Source organism: Corvus hawaiiensis, chromosome 10 (assembly GCF_020740725.1).
Source record: "Corvus hawaiiensis isolate bCorHaw1 chromosome 10, bCorHaw1.pri.cur, whole genome shotgun sequence".
NCBI lineage: Eukaryota > Metazoa > Chordata > Aves > Passeriformes > Corvidae > Corvus > Corvus hawaiiensis.
The window spans coordinates 26596726-26618660 of NC_063222.1; the positions used below are offsets into that span (position 1 = coordinate 26596726).

Below are 21935 nucleotides of genomic sequence, written 5' to 3' on the forward strand. Positions count from 1 at the left end.
AATCCAATGGGTGCCTCCAGCCAGGATTGCCCATGGATCAAAGGCAAAATGCCCGAGGTGCCCAGCTGATCACCAGCTCTGCAGGTCTGTACTGATCAACCCTAACCCAGAGCATCCACAGGGCAGAGCTGCAGGATGTCCAGCAGGATATCCAGGTTATCCCAAAGGAATAGCTTCAGAGCACCGTTAAACTGGTGGGAACCAAAAGCTGCCAGTTTTGGTGTGGATCTCCAGCAGAAAAATCAGAAAGTCAATAAAAAACAAGCAGCAAGTCTGTCCTATGAACCTCAGCCCCCAAAACCCCCGTGAGGGGGGAGATGCGACACAAAACAACAGGTTTGATCCCACAGCATGGATCAGATCCAGTGCCAAGCTCTGCATCCACCAGCCCAGCACAGAGGACACAAGGAACACCCTCATTTCCACTCCCAGATTCCCTGTGTGCCTCTCCAACAGGAGCAGCTCCGTTCCTCAGCCTGCAAATGAGCTGAGGGACCAAGGGCCCATCAAGCACCTTCTTAATTGTTTCAAAAATTGCTTTGCTGCAATCTGGATCTAATTCCAACAAGAGTTTTGTTACTGAGTAAAGGGGAAGCAGAATTTCCCCCATCCCTTGGCTTTGATCAGACAAGTGGCCAAGGAGAAGGGAGTAACAGGTTAATTCCTCTTGGAACAGGAGATAAAGCAGGCTCAAGCCTCCTCTCAAGGTCACCATTTAATTGCATGAAGCCCTATTAGAAACCTACCCCAGGATATTTAAATTAATATAATAACAGTCCACCTCTGGCCCAAAAACAAATCCAAATCTAAATTACCAGGAAAACTCCAAAAGTTAAGAGAAGATAACTACAAGATCATACAGAAGCAAGGTTTTAATTATTTGTGTTGAAACAAATTACCATGGTACAAGTTTTCAGGAGAGTTTAAAGGAAACTGCCTGCAAAGTTGCTTTAAAATCTTTTAAAATCCAGAATCTTTTGAACGTCACCCCATCATTAATATCAGGAACTCCTGCTGGCCAGGAACAGTCTGGAAATCAACGTGTGCCCAGCAAGGACTGAGGGAGGAGTAGGAAAGGGGAGGAAATGGGGGTGGAGGGGGAAAAAAAAGGCAAAACCCCTCAGTTTTAGGTGATCTCTGTTTGAGGTTGGGCATCAAGTACAGGGTTCCCTAATGGTCGAGCACGGAGGGGACACAAGAACTGAAGGTCCCCAGGAAGATCTGCAGCATTCACCAGATTCCTGCTGTTTTCTCTTTCCCTATTAAATGTTGACTTGTTTTATATTTAGACTCCAAAATAATGGATATTTTGTGAGGGTGCTCCATGGGTTCTGCCCCCAAAGGCCAAAGCACCAAAGCCCAGGCTCCTCCTGACCTCGGAGGTGACCCCCAGGCCCCGCTCCCTGTAACACATCAGGAGCAGCTGCAGAGCCAGGACCTTTCCAAACCCTTGTGCCATAAAAATACATCATCAAAACTTATGAATAAGTCCAATTTCTTCTAAAATTAGAGTTGCTTTAGTAGGGAAAAGTATTAATATGAATAAAGGCCTCCTGCCCTGGTTTTAAGGTCAGGATCAAAGCAGTCACATCATTCCAGGTCACAGCCTGGCTGCCACCGTCACCTCCTGCTCAGCCACAAAAGGCAAATTATTCCCAGAAAACAGAGCAATTAAGAGAGTATTAATAACCCAGCCATGTCTTCTTGGCCACGAATAAATTACAGCAGAAAAAAATAAATTAAAATATGCAGTGGTTGTTGAATCCGAGGTGTCTTCAAACACTGAGGGCTGGGAAAATAGGACACAATATTGCACAACAGAAGGGCACCTGAAATCCCTTGGCAACCCTTGCTGAGCCTGTCCTTGAACTAAATCAGTGCTAAATAGATGTGGGATATTGGGAAAATTCCTTCATGGAAAGGGCTGCCCAGGGCAGGGGTGGAGTCCCCATCCCGGCAGGGATTGAACAGCCCCGTGGATGTGGCACTTGGGGACAGGGCTCAGTGGTGGCCTTGGCAGTGCTGGGAAGGGTTGGAATGGTTGATCTCCGAGGGCTTTTCCAACCTCAGCAATTCCATGATTTTTTAAGTCGGGCCATGGACACTTTCTGCCCAAGATCAGAAATCTCTCCCTCGAGCACTGTCCGCACATTTCCCGTTTTGAGCAAATTCCACGTTGAACAAGAGCTTTAAAAAGGCATTCCAGCAATCTGGCATTCCCAGGGCTGATCCCACCTAACTGGCACATGGGAGCAGAGGATGGAGAGCCAGGGAGCAGGGCAGCATCAGGGGGTTCCCAGCAAACATTCCCAGGCGCACACGGGAGAAAGAAGGGCTTGGATCAGGAGATAAAAACAGGAGCAACATGGACACAGAAGAAAATCCTCCCTAACAAAAAAAGAAAAGTAAAAAGTGGGAATGAGAAAATGCCCTGGGGAGCCTGCCTGCTTAAAGCAGTGCCACGGGAGAGCTCTGGGTGAATATTCCAATGGTTCTGTGCTCCCAGAAAACTCATCCTGCCCTCCCAGGCAGCCCCAGCACAGAAATGATCTGCACGAAGAACCAGCAGCCTTTTGGGGGTCATTCATCCTGCCCTGATCCTCACTAGCAGGGCCTTACGGGGGTAAAACTCATCCAGGGAGAGAAATCTCATCCTTGAGGTCAGGCTGTGCTGCTCCCAGGCTCAGACTGAGGCTGTTCTTCAACAAAGATCACGTTTAAAGCTCAGTGGGGTTCCTCAGCCTTCCCAAATACTCAGACCCCCACACCTGGTGTTAGCTAAAAGGTTACATTTACTACAGGTGCAACCTCAGCTCCTGAGTCCTCCCATTCTTACTCTGCCTCTCCCCAGTATTAATTTGAAGTCATTCTAATGTCAAGGCCAAACCCAACTCAATATTTGGTAAAAAATTCAGAGGAATAACAGCTTGGAACAGCACATTTACACCACGGATTAAATCACACATTGCAGTCATTTTTATATTAAATATTCTCCTCAGAGGAAACACTGACAGATTCCACTACTTAAAAACTGTTAATTTTTTTTTTTTTTCTAGAATAATTCATCTGCATTGAGTCTGACTGTAAAGGAACACTGTCCCTCATAAGCACTTTGCTCAGGAGGGTGGTGGTTTTGAGCCTGAATTCCCTTGGAATCTCAGCCCAGTGGAAAGGAGGGACATCCCTTCTCTTTCCTTGCTCCACACAAACCATCCCTGACCCTACTCTAGGGTCCAAAAACAAAGCAGGGACCACCCAAGACAGAGGGCTGGGGTGAACAACTCATTCCCATTTCCTGGCTGAGACAGCTCCCACTTCCCTGGCACATTCCAAAGGCACCATCCCAGTGCTATTTAGTGCCAGAACAGCTACAAAGGTGTGAAGAGCTGAGTTAATACTACAATATTTGGGGGTTTTTAATACCTATCAGAATTCATGTCAGTGATTCATCCCTATCCATACCTTGTGCCTAAAGCTGCTTATGAGGATGAGAAGTTCCATCTGTTGGTGATTTAGGGGCACAGATTTAATAAGTGGTTCTCAAACTTCTTCAGTTCTGCTTTTAATGTGACATGGACAGAAATTTAAGAGTCCTGTTGATGAACTGGATGTGAGGGACAGAATGGAGTTTCTTGCTCAAAGTGCTTTTCAAATCCCTTGTAAACGTTGATAGGCAAAATGAGGAGAATTTATGACAGCATAAAATAAAACCACCCTTCCTATAAAACTTGATTAGATTTATTGATTATCTAATAAAAACCTAGAGCTGGGCTTTAATAAGCTACAAATGATGAGTCCAAAGCAAGAAGCATTTTAAGTTCCTCTCTCTCTGAAGGCTTTGAAATCCTGTTCAAACCAGTGGGATTGAAAAGCAAAAGTCAAGTCAGATCTTTAGCATTCCTCAATTTTCCAGTGATTCATGGATTATTGGATGAACCCTCACCAGTTACAGCTGGCTTTGGGTGATGCCCCAAGCAGAGCTCAGGGGTAAATCCATCCTGGGGGTTAAAGGAGGAGGCATTCCCTGGATTTCAAACACAAACTGTCCACGAGAAATCCATGGGCGAGGATGCATTTGCAGAATGTTTTCAAAGCTGACACTGACTTCCAAATGAGCTCCTGAAAAATCTAGTTCTGTAACCCTGTCTCTCATTTCCCTGAAGTTTTGAGGCACTGAATGCCAATTATGGCATTTCCAGCAGGAACAAAACCTGGGGACAATAAGGGATTGGAGGACAGGGCAGGTGACCATCCCAAGGAGAATGAAGTACCTGGCAGGAGAGTCTGCAGTTGTTAAAATGGCAGATGTTAAAGGAGGAAATTTGGGCAACAAGTGGGGAAAAGAGGTAGCAAAAGCAAAGCAAGGAAATGGGAATTCTAGAAAAAAAAACGAGAAAAAAAAAGGAAAATGACATTTGAATACTGAAGTGTGAAGCATTTACATCCCTTAAAAAACAAAACAGAGCACTAGGAGATGCTCTGGCTTTAGGCTGAGTTTACAGAGAGCTGGAGTTTTACTACTTTTTAATCACTTTTTGGCATGGGATAAGCAACCAAAAGTTTTATTTGCAGGTGGCCCCAGCTGGAGTTCTGGGAGGCCTCCTCAGGAGTGTAAGGAAATCAATCATTGCAGCATCCCAGCCCTGCCATTCCACTGAATGGGAGAAGTGACACCACGGAAATCTTCCCCTCTTCACAAATGTCATTCTTTGCATTTTGTTTCCCCTCAGACTGTGCTGGTATTAAAAACCTGACTGTGCTTGAGAGGAAGCAAATGGCACAAAGACACCTCCATTCACAGCCCCTTCAAGGGCTGTCAGGGCTGGGAAGGAAAATAATCAGGAGGAGCAGGAAAACATGGAAAGTTCCTGCTGCAAAGCAATAAAAGGCCCCTGAGAGAGAACACTGAGAGCTCAGGAAGAAGAGTGGCAGGTTGAGAAGGGCTTTGACAGAGATAAAGCACAAATTAAAGGTGGAATATTTGGGGAGAGGCAGCAGTGGAAAGGGAAAACAAAAACAATTTCCACACAGCAGAGGCTTCACTCGTGCTCAGAGTGTGAAGGAGGGCAGGTAAAGTTTGAAAACCACTGCTGGAAGGAAAAACACGACCTGGCAGGTTTGGGCTAAAATTAATACCAGATCTGAATCCCCTTTCCTTTGTTCTAAGCTCCATTTCACTGCAGTTGCCACTTTTGAGAAAAAGCCAACACACACCCCCAAAAATAAAAAGAGGAACCCAACTGCTCTCACTTTTCTATTGTTTCCCCCAAGAGCAAGAAATTAATTTGTTGGTAACTTTTTCTGTGTCCCAGGGCAGATACCACAGGCCTGAGGCCAGCTCTGAGTAAATAATCCCCAACACTGATTCAGTCCAGGGGAGGTCACCACAGACAATATTTATCTCACACAATTTCAGGGATCACCAGCTACCTCAAAAGGAACAATAAACTGTCTTAAACCAAACCCATGGAAGCACAGGATGGTTTGGGGTGGAAGGGATCTCAAAGCTCATCCAGTTCCACCCCCTGCCATCCAAGGGCAAACCCAGTTTTCCTTCTACATCCCAACTTCCTTTCCAACTCCCAAGGCTTCAGCATTACACATGTGGAGAGGCTCTAAAAAACAGGCTCGGTCTGGCTGCAAAGAACTCCTGATCAGCCAAGGTGTGGAGCTGCAGATTCCTGCCTTACCACACACTCCCAGGATTTCTGGAGCCTGTCTGCTGCAGAGGAAAAATGCCTTTATTTACTGGGATTAATAAAGACCTGCTCAGATAATGGCATTTCTAGCATTTGCAAATTTGAAAACACTGCAAATCCCCAAAGCTCCCCTGCTCGGAGGCTGTGAAATCTCAGGCAGATTTGAAGTCAAATCTTGAGGAAAAGCGATTCCCATAAATCCCAGCACCCCCTGGCTGATAATACCACCTTGGGAATGCCCAGCAGTGGCTCCAGCACCCCAATTCCACTCACATCTCCCCCAGGCTCCAGCAAAGCAGCACAGAAATAAAAAAACCCCATCACTTCCCCAAAGTATAAATTCTTGCAGCCCCACTCAAGCTTTGAATGTTTTCAGCAGTGCTGATTTATTTGGATTGCTCTGGGAGACAGCACTGGGAAGCATCTTCAGCTGGAAAATCCCACTGGCAGAGGATCACTCCTGACCAATGGGAAAGATCTTCTCCTTCAGGATGGAAGTGGTTTGGGATTTTTTGGTGATGAGCCCTCTGAGAGCAGGCCTGGGAGCCCCCAGAGTGCTCCTGGGAGGATGAGCTACTCCAAGGAGCAAATATTTCTCTGCTTAAATTAACCATGGAGTAGTGAACAGCTCCTGCCCACAGCAGCTCACTGGGTAAAGTTCTCCAGGGTTTTTGTTTTCCTTGGCACTTGGGGACATGGATTAGGGATGGCCTTGGCTGTGCTGGAGGAATTCAGTGCCTTTAGAGGGCTTTTCCAGCCTAAACAATTCCAGGATTCCACCCTGCCCCAGCACTGAGCAGATCCTCCTGTACATTCAGGATATTTCACACCGCACTTTGCCTGATGCATATTTGGCTTTTCTCTAAAAAGCAGCCCAAAAATCACTGTTTTCCCATGCAAACAGAACAGAGAGGGACATTTCCTTAGCCAATGTTCCTGTATCCATTACAGGTCCTCTTAAAGCAGAAATGGCACCACAGAAAATATTTTCTCTGGTCCTCATAGCCCTGCCCAGGGTATTAACCAACTCCCCAGCAAAGGAAGGCTCTGCCAGGATCCCAGCCAGGGTGGAGGCACATCTGGAGCAGCACAGAGTGCTCCTGGAACTCCAGGAAATCAATAATCAGGTGATTAACTGGGAACAAAGCTAAAACTTGAAAACCTTGCTTTATAAACAAGAGGGGGCAGATGGAGTTGGAATCCAATTCATAGAATTCCAGCTATTGCTGCTTGTGGGGTCACTTCAGTCCTGGAGTTGTTGATATGCCTGTATTTTCAATTACCTCTTGTTTAGTCAGGATAAACCAGAGATGTGGCTATAACCATCCATCACTAAAACTGGTTTTATTTTCAGTCACTTTTTTTTGCCCACTTTAGTTTTAAAATAACTTTCCAGGGCCCGGGATGGGTTTAGTTTTTCTCCTTGATTACTCTCTTGGGCTGCCAAGAGATGCTGTAATTCCAATTATGTCGCAGACGAATTTGGGCTCCATTGGGAAGAGCAGCTCGTAATTTGGATTTATCTTTTTTTTAGTTTTAGGAAGGTTTTATGAGGAAAAAAATATATATATTTAGGCCCTCTTTTTTTCCAAGTTATTTTCCTTAAAGTGACTGAGTCAATTACAAACAATTGAGTGGAAAGATTTCCATTGGAGGTAAACAGGGATAACAGCAGTGACTAAGGAATGGGAAGATCTATTTGGAAAAAGCTGTGCCACAGCTGTTTATAACTCTGATTACTACTCTGAGAGCCTGCAGTTCTTCCCCATTATTGTTACTCAGCAGGAAGTTGTGCCCACTTCCAGCCTCTAAAGTCAAATCCAGGGATGAGAGTCAGGATTTGGTGATCCCGAGCCTTGGGGGATTCCAGAGGTGTCCTCCCGCCTGCAGCACTGGGCTGGATCCAGAGGCAAATTCCTCCTCCCCAAGTGTGCCTGGAGCCTGGAAAAAATCAGTGTGCAAGCCAGGAAAGGCCCCTCTGGAGCCATAAATCCCACCAGGCACAGAGGAGAAGCTGCACATCTGCAGAACAAACACAGGATCACAACCTAATCCCAAGGGCATCATCCCAAATCCGCTCCCTGCTCCCTTCCAAAGAGCTGTCTAGGCCTCCTGCCCTCATCCCACTGCCAAAAATCCCACTCCAGAGGCCTGTGGAGACACATCCAGACCCGGATCGAGATGCACAGCAGATTCTCCCAGGAAAAAAGTCCATCCCACTTCCCTTCTCAGTGCAAAGCCTGTTTACCTGATCTTCCAGTGTCTTCTGGAAGCATAAATTCCAAATCCGATCTTGACCACCACCTCAGAAGGCTTGGCACAGGAGGGATTCCTGGTTCATTCACTCCTCAGTGACCAAACAAGAGGAATTTTCTTTAAGGAGCTTAAAATCCCTGAACATTGTGACTTTCTGCACAGTTTTTGTGGGAGTTTTGTATCCACAGCTGGAGGTGGAACACCAAACCCATCCCTCAACACCACAGAGCTGCAATTTCAGCTCCAAAGCTTCATTGCTCTGGCTGAAAACATCCAGGTGATCCCACAAATATTTTTATTCCCATTCCCCTCTCACAATTCAACATTATTTCCATATTTTGCCATGGGAGGGGGTGTTTAGAAATCAATTCTCCGTAAACCCAAGTTGCCAATCTAGCAGCAAAGCCTTGCAGCAGCTCCCCCAGCCCACCATTCCTCCTCAAATAAATTGGGGATGGAGCTTTGGGGGGCTCTCACCAGTACAGGAATCCCTCATTTGCCAGAAAATTCAATTTGTGCTGTTGAAGAGAAAGAGCAGAGAGAGCAGAGCTTCAGTTCATCATAAAGACTCAGTTTTTAAGGGTTTAAGTGACACCAACTCCCTCTCTCCCTTAAAATCACCCAGCCTTTGAGAGATAGGGATTAGATTCTATCAAACCACCACCTCAGGACATTCCAGAGAGCATTAACTGGAGATTCCTGGTGGAAAAAGTAATTATTGCTATTCTGAAATGGCTGGGACTGGTGTGAGAAGTACTGGCAGTGTTTAAGGAGCTTTTGCATTGCAGCCTAATGAGAAAAAAAGCCTGGACAAGAGGGATTTTTAAAATAAATATTATTTTATACTTAAGTATGAGGAGTTAAACTCACAATTTAGAGCTCTTGGGGGGTCACAACCCAGCCCAAAATCCAGATTTTACAGTGTTTGCAACAGGTTGTTATTCCTGCAGCTTCTCAGCTGGGAACCGGCACAAGACATGGAAGGAACTTAGATATAGAAATATTGAGGAAATGTGACAAATTTATATCTTAATAGCAATTTTATCATTAACAATTTGCATATTAATTTGCCCAAAAGAGTTCCCAAAAAGCAAATAACCTGGATACCCAGCTATGGAGCAGAGACCCCCCCCCCCAGTTCAGCCCCTCAGTGCTGTAAAATGGATTTGAGAGCTCTGACTTGGTTTGCTCAGTAACCACAACCCTGCTCTTCCCAATGACTCCCAAATCTCCCATTTTCTCCCAGCTTTTCTATCCAAAAGGAGCTCTAGAGCAAACGAGGCACCTGGGAAGCACCAGCACCTGCAAAGGAACATCTTTGCCTTCTTCTCCAGGCATTAAAGGGGAAGCAGGAGCCTCTCTCCCTGCAAACCCACTGGATTTACTGAGGATTTGGGATCCAGAAAGCCCAATGAACCTTATTCTTTTTCTTAAGGAACACCTCTAATTGTGTCCCACTAATTTGCCAGCCAAAAATCAATTGCAGGTGGAGATAAAACCATTTGGCTGCCTAATTAATTGATGAGTCCCATGAATCAGGGAGATAGCCAAGCTTATGTTGCATTTACAGCTTCTCTGCCTCCTGATTTTCCACATGCAGGGGCCCCAGAAATGTGGGAATTTTAGATTTTGGTTGGTTTTATCACAAGCCGTGTATCAAAAACAGCAAAGGGAGTCCCCCATGTGGTCACAGACTTCTTGGGATTCTTGAAGTTGGGGAATAATTCACATATCCCGAACTGAGGTTTGTGCTCCAACACTCTGCATCCAGAGCTGTCACTGTGGACACGGATCCTCAGAGGTAAAATAACATTTAAATCAAAATACACAGAGAGCCTCCAATAAACACGAACCGCCCCATTGTGGGCCCGAGCTTTCTAGGGCATAAAATCATAAATGGACCTTCCCCAAGAGGAAGGGACAGGCTGGGAGTGTCCCCATCCCAACATCCCCGAGCCCAGCACTGTCCAGCAGTGCCAGCTCGGAGGGACAAAGAGCCCGAGGATGGGAGACAAAGCGACTCCTGAGCGGGTTCCCAATCCATCCATCCCATCCTATGGCAAACCCATCACACGGCCCCAAATCCTGTGCCCAGAGCCTAAGGCAGGACCCCCACAGCAGCGCTCGTCTTGATTTTCCAAAGAATTTAGCGGCCCGTCCAGAATTCCCGTGTTCTCGGTCGGTTCGCAGCGCCACACTGCCATCTGCTGTCCCTGCCTCTCCCGCAGCATCCCAAAATCCGCGGGGAACGGATCCCAAAATCCGCGGGGAACGGATCCCAGGCGGCGCCGAGCCGCTCCGAACGCCAACAGCTCCCCGAGCCGTCACCTTGCAAAGGGCTTCGAGCGTTTTCATGAATGAGCCAAGAACTCCGAGAGATGAGCGGGTGCCGTGGGGTCACCCCGGGGCCACCTGAGCTGCTCCAGCGCTCCCTGCCCAGCCGGGATGGGAGAGAAAACCCAGGAATGGTTTGGGGTGAGGAAAGGACAGGGAGAGGTCCCTCAGCCATCGCTGTCACAGCAGAGCAGAGTCCGCGTGGGGAAGTTAATTTATCACCAGAGTAGGGCGACGAGAAATAAACCCAAATCTTAAAAACATCTTCACCCCATCCCTCCCTTCTTCCCGGGCTCAGCATCACTCCCAACAGAGGGAGCAGGGAATGGGGGCTGCAGGTAGCTCATCACGTTTTCCCTCCTTCCTCCTCGAGGGCAGGACTCCTCAGTCTTCCCATGGGATCACAGAGAGCTGATCCAGCGTGGGCTTCCCATGGGATCACAGCCTCCTTCGGACATCCCCTGCTCCACTGTGGGATCCTCCCTGGGCTGCAGAGGGATTTGTGCTCCCCCACGGACTGGATTCCCAGGGAATCTCAGCCCCTGCCCCTCCTTCTGCACTGACCTTGGGGCTGCTGCCCCCACAAATTCTCCCTCCAGCTGCACACTTTTCCCCCCCCGAATTCCTAAAGCCTCTGTCCCAGACACTCAGCCTGGTCCAACAGCAGGTCCATCCTGGATCCAGCACAGACTCCATGGGACACAAGGGAAGATTCTGGCAGAGAGGCCCCTGTACCCCCTCACCCTCCCAAATCCTTGCCCCACAAACCTTGCAAGGACTCAGTCGGATGCAGAGGCACAAAAAACAGTCCAGGAATTAATCCTGGCACACCAGGTGAGGTGTGCACAGCTGCAGCGCTGCTCAAACAGCTTTTTCTACTCCAGCAGTTCAGTCCCTCCACAATAAATCACATCCCTGCAGCTCCTAACATCTTGTTTTACCAGCCAAGCATCCAACACGATTCTTTCACTGGCTCCTGAGCTGCTACACCACGTTCTCAGCAGCAGATTTACCCTGCAAGCACAGCCCAGCCACCTCCTTCTGCAAACCCCCCACAGCCTGGCCATGCTCCTGCATGGAGTTTTTCCTGAAGAACCTGCAGAAATGGCCATCAAATCCAGGTTTAAAGTGAGATGAAACCAGCTGGAACCTGGCTCTTAATGATGGTGAGATTTTAGAGGAATTTTTTTTTCACCAAGTCCCTTGGGCATGGAAAGTGAAAAAAAAAAATTCAATCTAAATCAATCTAACCAGGGGATTCCTCCCTCAGAAGCCAGGAACACCAACAGGAACACGGGGAAAACAAGGCATGGGGCTGTTCTTGCTAATCCAGGCCTAACTTGCAGCCTGCTCCACACACATTAATCCTCTCTGCAGCTCCCAGCACAAGCTCAGGAGGGAGCAGACAGATGGACAATGACTTATCAGTGGAGAGACTTGGATCAGCAACTTAGAAATTCACATTTCCACAGGAAAAGCAAGTTAGTCATCCAAACAAATAGATATGCCCTGGGGAGATGAAAAATCTGGATAGCGATGGAGCTAAAATAAAACCTTAAGCAAAAGAAAGGCTGTGAGTTTGCAGAGGGGAGAAATAAAGTGAATATAAAGAGAAAAGCGCCACACAAAGCACAGACAATTCTGCTAGATGCTCCTTTCTGGTGTGGCTGCATTTGTAGCACAAGGAAATAAGGACTGAGGCTTTCAAAGCAGTGAGTCGATTTGGCTCTGTTACATACAGGGCCATGTATTTGTGTTTTCCCCAATATTTTAATATTTCCTGGCCCCAATGCTGCAGAGAAAAACTGAGGCTGCCGAGCTCCCAGCAGCTGCCTGGGATTGGATATTCAGGATATATTCCAGTTCAGGATTTAGGATTAAAATGATTGTGGGTGGGAGCTCCCAGAGCAGGGTCTCTGAGGCAACAAAGAGCTTTCCTGGAGTAATTCCTTAGAAATATTCCAGAGGAAGCAGCCCTGCCAAGGCAAGGATGGCGTGGGTGATCTCATTGGGGTGCATTCCAGGTGACACAGAACACCACAGCCAGGAACAACCCAGGCACAGCAGGGGCACCTCCTGATCCCACTGCTTCCCACCTGCCCAGAAATTCTATATCAAAAAGCTTATGAAGGACTTGGAAACATGTAAAGTTTATTTCTCCATTTTTTTCCCATTCCCAAGATCTCCTGTAGTTTCACCCTTCCTTCCCACAGCTCCACACTGCTTCCCTCACTAAAGAGAAAATATTCTGGTAACAGTTTTACCCAGCAAAAGCTGTTCAGCAGCATCCTGAAGGCTTTGAATCTAAATTATTGGACTTGGTGTTTATAAAGCTTTCCTCTCTAACCCCAATCTCCCACCTTTCAAGCCAATTTAGCTCCCAGTGTTACCCAGCTGAATACCAAAAGAAAAAGGGCAAGAGTCAAAGCGAAAAAATAACACTTTAGCTCCCATAAAACCGTGGGATTATCCTGGCATTTTATCCACTCCTTCAAAGGGAAGACACTGAGCCCAGGTGATTTTATTGACTGGGTTGGTGCCCTTTCAATCCCAAACTGATGCAGCAGCATATTAAGCACATATTTAGGAATATCCTGAAGCTTGATAAATGGTTACAGAGCAATAAAAGTTCCCTTGGATAATGGGAAGTGTGAGGATAATGTGACACAGGACCTATAAAATAATCACTCCTTGGAATCCCACTCTCCTCAAATAAAGTCCCGGTGCTTTGACTTTATCCTCCCAGTTTTCCAGCCCTCAGCACTCCACAGATGGAATTTTTCCTTGATGAGCATTGATTTCTCATTAGGCAGCAACAGGCTGAAGTTTAAGGGATAGAAAGTGCAGAGAGAAAGGTGGGCAAGAGGCAGCTCTAGAGAATTTAGCAATTAAAAAAAAAAGGATGTTTCCGCTGGCAGGGAGAAAAGTGCACCAGAAATTCCCCCACTGCCCCAGAGCTGCTTCAAAGAGAGGAGTAAATCAATGTTTTATTGTGCAGAAAAGACACATTTATATTTACATTGATCTTTTACCAGAAAAAAACAGGAGAGAACCACCCAGAGCTGCTTTTTCTTTCTCTCCTCTCCCTTCACAAAAAAAAAAAAGTTAAAATAAATTCTCTTTTCAAATGACCCATCTCCCATCAAACACTTTAACCACGAATAAAAATATAATTTAGAGATATCTGAGTTTTAGGATGACTTATTCCTCTTTTTTCCCCTTTTTAAATAAGGCAAAGTCTGGAGAAGCTCAGACTAAAACCAGATTGGTTTAGAGGCTGCAAACCAAAGATTAAACTGAGAAAGATGAGCTGAAACAAAGCCAGCGCATTTTCAGTCCATCCACAACTTTATCTTAATGAAATAAAATATTTCCCATTAAAGGAGAAAAGTGTGGAAGTTCTGGCTGCAGCAAGAAGAGTTTCACCCAGAAAATGGAAAAATCTCTGCTTGAAAGAGGATTTATTTACAAAAAAAAAAAAAAAAAAAAAAAAGAGCAATTCAAAGAAGTCATTAAAATGAGCCAAGTGATTCAAATTTACCCCAAAATAGACTTGGAAACTTTTAATATCCACATCTAAGTTTAGGAATCTAACAGATGATATTAATAGAAAACCACCCAGCAGCAAACCCTTCTTGTTTCCACATTGAATCTTTTCCTGGTGCAGACACTTCCAGCCTGAAAGTTTTTCAAGGAATATTGGTGAAACTGCAGCTTTCAGACAGGGCACACAGAACTGTGGCAGAGCTTTTCCTGGGAATGAACACCAGTGGCTCTACCTAGAGAACACCACCATAAATATTCCCTATTAAGCAGCTCCAGCATTTTACAAACCACTGGAAAACCGGCAGTGCTCACACCATAATCCCCTTTAACTCCAATCAAAAGGTGTTTTCCCTCCTTTCAAAAAGGAAAACCTTTCAGCAGCCAAGCAGCTGCAAGTAAAGCTACAGAATTCCCAAAAAAACCAAGGCCTATTTCAGCTGAAATGCAGAAATTTGGATTATCGTGTTGCTTCGTTCCGGGGCAAACACAGCTCAGCTGGGGAGATTCCTGATGGGAACAGTGGCTTGGCAACACAGAGCACCTAGAAAGCCCCAAAGCCAGGGCAGGAAGCACAGGGAGAAGCAAAGTGCTGCTGCTGCTGCTGCTGCTGTTCCTCTGGTTAAAAAACCCAGTCCTGCCACTAAAATCATGGAATTAAGTGTTAATCTGTGGAATATTTGATTAAAAACCATGGAACACACCAGAAAAGGGGTGTTTTTATGGCCTTGTGTCAGCTTGGAATAATTTTTCATAATAATTGACAAGAGCTGCTCGCCTGATTAGAACCCTGAGCATTTATTTTCTTCCACCAGTGTCAAAATGCTTCACTGCAGCCTGAAGAGGAGACAGTTTTACCACACAAATCCCTGCTAATAGAAGCAGAAGTGAAAGGGAACAAATATTTTGCCATTTTTTTTTTAGCAGGGCTCCATAATGAGACAAAGCACATCCTCAATCAATCCATTGTCATTCTGCCACGGCGTGAAAAATGAGGAAAACCAGATCAAAATGAGGGGTTTTTTTTTACACTTCAACATTTTTAAGGTGGAAAACAGCTTGGATTAAGGTTTTCTGGTGAAATGGTCTCCGTGAGGCTTTTTTAATGTGCCCTCAGACCCTCTGGGCCATCACAAAACCTCGAGTGGGTTCCAAAATCTGTTCCTGGCTGCCCAAGGATGATCCCACAGCATCAGAGGCTCAGAAACTGGAGGTGTGAGTAGGCCAATAAGGTAAAATATTCATCTCTCAGCTACTTTTGAAAGTTTCAGATTTATTTTTAAGACCAACAGTTAGGAGGGTTTTTACACTGATCTAATACTCTTTTAGACAAATTTTTATACAATTCATGACCAAGACTAAAGCACTAAATAATACTGATTCAATGAGAGAAGAACTTTAAATCTTTTCAGGTGATTTCAAGGAACCTACTGCTCATGTTCCCATCTGGCTGAGCTCTATAAATCAAACTGTAGCATTTTTAGTGAAATCAGAGGTGATCACAACTGATTCCTAGAGGGGTTTGGACCATGCAAGGACTGCAGGAGCTGGGAAGGGAGTTCCATTCCATGACATGAATATGCTTATTACAAACTGTGATGGGAAATGCCCTCCCCGTGCTTGTCCTGCTGCTGTTTGGACAACGAACAAAGGACGTGCGACTTCTTCAAACTAATCCATACCTTGCAAATAGAAACATTTTTGTTCAAATATCACGGAAATAACAGCTAAACCAACGTGCTACCCTTTTCTCCTCTCACAGCAGAGGGAAAAGATGTTCCTCAGTATTATCTTCACGCTATAAACTTATAGCACAACCTCAAAACCATCAGGGTACAGCAGGAACCCCGTGAAGACGCTGTCGTCCTCCGCGCCGGCGTAGAGCCCGTTCCAGTCCTTCCCAACCTCCAGCCACACTTGGTCCCCCACCCTCAGCTTGAGGATGGTCAGGAAGGAGGCCTGGTCGATGTCCTGCCCGTAGAGGGTGTCCCTGGCCTTGGCTACCCTCCTGCTGCTGGCCACGAGGCTGAGGCGTGCGGGGCGGCCGCGCACGGTGACGTGGTAGGAGAAGACGTAGGCGCCGGGCACGCTGCAGTTGAACTTGCCCGTGGCGGGGTTGTAATCGTCGCGCTCGTTGAACCACACGCGGTCAAACCTGATGGGCACGTTGGGAGGAGGGAAGGGCCTGGACAGGCCGGCGCTGAAGGCCGAGCGCGGGGGCTTGGGGACGTCCCCACGGGCACCCTTGGCCCCGCGGGAGCCTTTCCTGCCCGGGCCGCCGCGGTCGCCCTTGGTGCCAGGGTCGCCCTTGGGCCCGCTGGGGCCCGCCGTGCCCACGGGGCCCAGGTCCCCTTTGTCACCCTTGCAGCCCTGCTCGCCCTTCTCTCCCTGTCTGCCATCCGCCCCCCGGATGCCCTCAGTGCCCGTGTCCCCTTTGCTGCCCTTTTCCCCCTTGGTGCCCCCTTCCCCTCTGTCTCCCTTGGCCCCTCTCCCACCTGGCTCCCCACAGTATCCCTTTTCCCCCGTGTCCCCCTTTTCCCCCTTGTCTCCCTGTTCCCCGCCCGCTCCCGGCTCTCCAGGATCCCCCCTGTCCCCTTTGTCTCCTTTGGTCCCGTTGTCACAGGTGTCCCCTTTAGCCCCCTTTTGTCCCTTCAGTCCAGGGAAGCCGTAGCTGCCCTTATTGCCTTTGGCTCCGGCTTCACCTGGGGGGGGAAAGAAAATTCCAAATAATAAAATTGGATTGCTCTGGAGATGGAAGGACCATCCAGAGCAGTTGGTCCTTCCATGCTGTTGTAAAACCCGGAGCAGAGGGAAAGGTCAGTGCAATCCTGGCTTCCCAGACCTACCTTGCGGCCCAGGTTTCCCTGGATAACCGGGGTTTCCACTCACTCCTCGCTCCCCTTGCTCCCCTTTTCCTCCTAGGACATCCCAGCATGAATTATTAATTAATTAATTGGTGCTGGTGTGTGCAGCACAGCAAACATCACACCCCACTGGGACCATCTGCGTGTGTCCCTCACTTCATTAATAAACCAGACATGAGCAATGAGGGTTTTAAGGAAACACCTTCAGGAGCCTCAGCTGGATCCCACAGCCCTGAGCACCACCTCACTCCAAGATTTCTGCCCCTCTGGGAGGCACTTGCTGCTGTTTCATGGAAGATGGAGATGATGACAGCTCTGCATTCCTCATTCCGGAGTGGCCAAAAGCCTTTTTCCAGGAGTAAATCACTGCCTAAGGGGCTGCAGTGACTGAAGAGTACCTCGCTCTGCTGCTGGGACCGGGGGTGATTCTCCAGAGGCAGCAGCAGGATCCTGCCAGGACAAAGCTTCTCCAAGCCCCGTATGAAGGGAAGGGTTTCCTTTCAGGAATTCTGATGGATAATGATTGCTCAGCATCTCAACGGAAGTGATTTTGCCTGAGATATTTAAATTGAAATGCAGATTTTACACCTGCACACAATTTCTGGGGTGGTTTTCTCCTATTTCTGTCCCTAAGCCAAAGCAAACTGAACTCAGATTTTGAACTCCTGTTCAGAACAAGAAGTTTGGAGTGAGATCTTTATGAGCAGCTGCTCCTATTCCACCTGAACAAACAGTGCCACCACCTGAGTTCCTGTCCCTGCACTAATGCCAGCTAAACCTCTCCAGGCCTCAATCCCTAGCAGTATTTTTGCTTTGAAAAATGAAGACAACAGCATTTCCCATCAGTCTGGTTTACCTTTTTCTCCTTTAGATCCTTTTGGACCTTGAGGACCAGGAGTTCCCGGCAGCCCTGGCAGCCCAGCATCTCCCTTCTCCCCCTTGGGACCTGTAAAAGCAACAAAATTATCTCAGTAACTCCAAGGTTTAACTCTGTAAATAACATTTTCAGTAATAGCTAAGGAAAAAGGCATTGAGGAGTGTGTATAAGGTGATTCCATCACCTTGGGAAGAGCTGCTTGTTTTATTTGACATCATCAAATCTCACAGCTTTGCATTTCACTCTGCGCTGTAGTTAAAGACTTTTTAAAACCAACTTTGAGCTGCCTCAGAGCCACAGGAGCTCCAAGGTTCATAAAACACCAGAAATAATCTGTCTTGAATATCTGAGCACATCCAAGGAGCCGCCACAGCTTTGGAACTGTCCCTTTCCTTAAGGAGAATTAATTCTGCAAGTACAGAAGTGGAACCTGGCTGAGAGCTCCTTGCTGCAGAAAGGAGGGGTTGAAATCCTTTCACTTTTCCACCCCCTTGGGAATCCAGAGATTCCCAGTGCCTGTCTGGGTTCATGACACCTTCAATCAGCACAAGGACTTTTCTATCAACAAATGTGAGACCAAACTTCCTTTGCAGCCACTACAATTTCCATGAGCCAACCCTTCCCAAACCACGGGAAGTGAAAATCCCTGGAGTACATTGGATTAAAGGAGACTTATTTCATGATTTTCCCACCTTTCCTCAGATGAACAGTTCCTATCTCCAACATTAGTGCTATTAAAGTGAACATTTGCAGACTAATGCACTATTCATTAGAGCAGGAGCAGAATGAGGTGCTCTGTGGATGTGCATTTTAGCAGCAGAAAGAAGAGACAAAGTGTATTTTAGGAAATATTTAGGTACTTTATAAAGGGCTGCTTCTTGTGCTTTATTTATTTATTTTTAAAATTGAACCCTTTTTTTTTTTTTAATTTCCTCTTTTCCAATAGAAAAAAAAGATGAAAAAAAAAGAAAAGAAACCTTCAGTAAAGATGCAAAACTGCTTGAAGATATTTTTGGGCCATGGTTGAAGTGAATGTGGAATAAAATCTGTGAATCCAAGCGGATCAGGGCAGGGATAGAGAATTGAGGAGCACAGCCTCCTGCCAGCAGGCATTTGGGATAGTCCCACCCCACTGTGGTCCCAAGGACAGTGCCACAGGCAGAGAATTCCTTTTTGGGGAATTCCCACCCACACTGGTGGTTTGTAACTTCCAGGATGCGGCTGCCATGCACTTTTCTGCTCTGGATTACACAAGGCAGGATCACATTCCACATTCCGTAGAATTACGGAATCAGGGAATATCCTGAGCTGGAGGGGACTCACATGGATGATCCAGCCCCACTCCTGGCCCTGCACTGACATCCCAAATCCCACCCTGCACATCCCAGGCAGCTCCTGCAGCTCTGGCAGCCTCGGGGCCGGGACCATTCCCTGGGGAGCCTGGGCAGTGCCCAGCACCCTCTGAGGGAAGAACCTTGTCCAAAAATCCTAACATCCAACCTAACCGCGCCCGGCACAGCTCCAGCCGCTCCCTGCGTCCTGTCCCGGTCACAGGGAGCACAGATCGGGGCTGCCCCTCGGGAAGAGCTGCAGATTGCTGAGATCTCCCCTCACACACTGCACAGGCCCTGCCCAGTGCTCTCCTGAGGGAATAGCCCCTGGCTGCGGTGTGTGTGCCGAGGGAAAAGCCCCTGGCTGCGGTGTGCGTGCCGAGGGAAAAGCCCCTGGCTGCGGTGTGCGTGCCGAGGGAAAAGCCCCTGGCTGCGGTGTGTGTGCCGAGGGAAAAGCCCCTGGCTGCGGTGTGTGTGCCGAGGGAAAAGCCCCTGGCTGCGGTGTGTGTGCCGAGGGAAAAGCCCCTGGCTGCGGTGTCTGTGCCGAGGGAAAAGCCCCTGGCTGCGGTGTCTGTGCCGAGGGAAAAGCCCCTGGCTGCGGTGTGTGTGCCGAGGGAAAAGCCCCTGGCTGCGGTGTGCGTGCCGAGGGAAAAGCCCCTGGCTGCGGTGTGTGTGCCGAGGGAAAAGCCCCTGGCTGCGGTGTGTGTGCCGAGGGAAAAGCCCCTGGCTGCGGTGTGTGTGCCGAGGGAAAAGCCCCTGGCTGCGGTGTCTGTGCCGAGGGAAAAGCCCCTGGCTGCGGTGTGTGTGCCGAGGGAAAAGCCCCTGGCTGCGGTGTGTGTGCCCCGCAGAGCGGGCTCAGCGCACCTGGGGGGCCCTGTGGGCCCGGCCGGCCCCGCGGCCCCGCGGCGGGCGGGCAGCAGTCGCAGCAGTTGAAGAAGAACTCGGCCGAGTCCAGCGTGGAATTCTCCCAGGGGAAGAGCGTGGGGAGCTCGGCTCTGCCCGGCGCTGCTGGGAATGGGGCTTTCCCCGGGACAGAGGCGGCGGAGGCCGCCAGCTGGGAAGGTTTGGGCTTGGTGTAGTGCACGGCTGGGGTCACCTTCAGTGCCGCGAGCACGGGGAGCGCAGCGAGCAGCAGGAGCAGCGGGATGGGCCCCGGGGAGCCCCACATGGCAGCTGCTGTGGGAAAACACACACAGACAGTAAATCCCTGCTCAACAGCCTTCGGCTCTTCCCTAAAGCCAGAAGGACAAGCACCTCAGGGTGGGGAGGCGCTGGCACTGCTTTCCCAGAGAAGTTGTGGCTGCCCCGTGCCAGGAAATGCTCAAGGCCGGGTTGTTTTGGGAGGGAGCTTAAATCCCATCCCATTCCATGCCTTCCACACCTTCCACTGTCCCAGGCTGCTCCCAGCCCCAATGTCCAGCCTGGCCTTGGGCACTGCCAGGGATCCAGGGGCAGCCACAGCTGCTCTGGGAATTCCATCCCAGCTCCTCCCCACCCTCCCAGGGAACAATTCCTTCCCAATATCCCATCCAGCCCTGCCCTTCTTCAGCTCAAGGCCATTCCCATTGTCCTGTCACTCCGTGCCCTTGGGAAAAGTTTTTCTCCAGCTCTCTTGTAACCCCCATTAGGTCCTGGAAGGATATGGAGAGAATTCCATAATGTTTTCAGAGTCCAACTGCACACAATAAAAAGCTTTGCTGTAAAAGAATAAGTGGAAACAAAATGGAACATCAAGTTTTCCAAACCCAGGTACTTTGGCATCAATGTCAAGTATTCCAGAATTTTTATCTTGATTTTTTTCCTTGTTTCTGCCTGATTTTCTGGATATTTTTTAGTGTAAACTTTCGCATATGCTCTTTTTATTTTTGAGGTGTTGATTCAGCTGACCCAGCAAGAAAGGACAAAGTCAGAAGGCCCCAGTTCTCCTATAGGACAGGTGCTGCCTCTCAGGTGACTCATCACAAAAAGCACCTTTGTTCCTTTTTTAAAGCAGGGTCCCCACCTGTAAATGCAAATGGAACAGAGTCCCTTTCTTGCTGAAGCTGAAACCCAACCTTCCTCAGGAGCCACAGCATTCCACTGCATGGGAAAACCTCCAGGGGAGACCCCCCCCAATCCCTGTCATCCAGAGGGCAAAAGCAGACCTGGCTCCAACCAGGCATTTGGATTAGAACCTTTCCATCTTTAACAATTCCGTTGTAGGGGAAAGAGTGATTTTTTTTTTTTTTTCCCTCCCCATTTTCAAACAAAATAAAATCATTTAATGGCAAATTGATTCCCCACATAAAATCCCCAGTGGTCACTGCCGCCCATTGGGACCATTCAATCCACAATTATCCCTCCTCCATGAGTGTTGAATTGGGATGGAATTCCATGCACAGATTTTTGTCCAAGGCTGGGATTTTTTTTCCGAGCAGCCCCTGCCAGCCTTACCATGAAGGGTTTTCCCGGGAAGTTGGTGTGGAGGGAGATGCTCAGCACAGGCAGGCAGGGAGCAGCCAGAGCCTGCAGCTGCAGCAACGAAGGAAAAGGATCATCTGCTGCCTGGGGAGAGGGAAAAACCCTAAAATTCTCCTTTTGAACAGTATCCTCATGCGGGAGTGTCCTGTAACAGCTGGAGATAAGTAAATAAAGCCATCATTTCCACACCAAAAAAACCCAGAGATTTTAGGGATTTAGTAACTTTATGGGGAAGTTCTAAATCCGGTCTCCCATCCAAACCATTCCTGAGTTTTCCTGTCATGCACTACAAGCCCTAAACCCAGCCACCCTCCAGTTCTGCAGCCGGATTGATGGATTGCTGTCAAACACTGGAAAAACATAATTTAACCTCAGCAGCCTGAAAAAATGAAGTGCTCAGAGCAAGGAATCACTAAACAGATTTTTATGTTAATGGGTAAGATTGTTCCTATATTAGTTATTCTTAAATAATTATTTTAGGAATTTTTTTACATGCCAGGGGGTTGGAACAAGATGATCTTTGAGGTCTCTTCCAACCCAAGCCAGTCTGTGATTCTAAATAAAAGCACTT

The 21935-nt window shown here is 47.9% G+C and overlaps 1 protein-coding gene across 1 annotated transcript; it reads right to left on the minus strand.

Moving 5' to 3' along the window:
• Nucleotides 1-13835: 13835 nt before the first annotated feature.
• Nucleotides 13836-21501, minus strand: OTOL1 (otolin 1). The gene is made up of 5 exons (XM_048314588.1): nucleotides 21338-21501; nucleotides 19769-20080; nucleotides 17553-17642; nucleotides 16679-16750; nucleotides 13836-16534 (listed from the first exon to the last, which is right to left on the minus strand). Exons 2-5 carry the CDS (start codon nucleotides 20070-20072, stop codon nucleotides 15639-15641), a joined length of 1362 nt encoding a protein of 453 aa, XP_048170545.1. The 5' UTR covers nucleotides 20073-20080; nucleotides 21338-21501; the 3' UTR covers nucleotides 13836-15638.
• Between the last annotated feature and the right edge of the window lie 434 nt (nucleotides 21502-21935).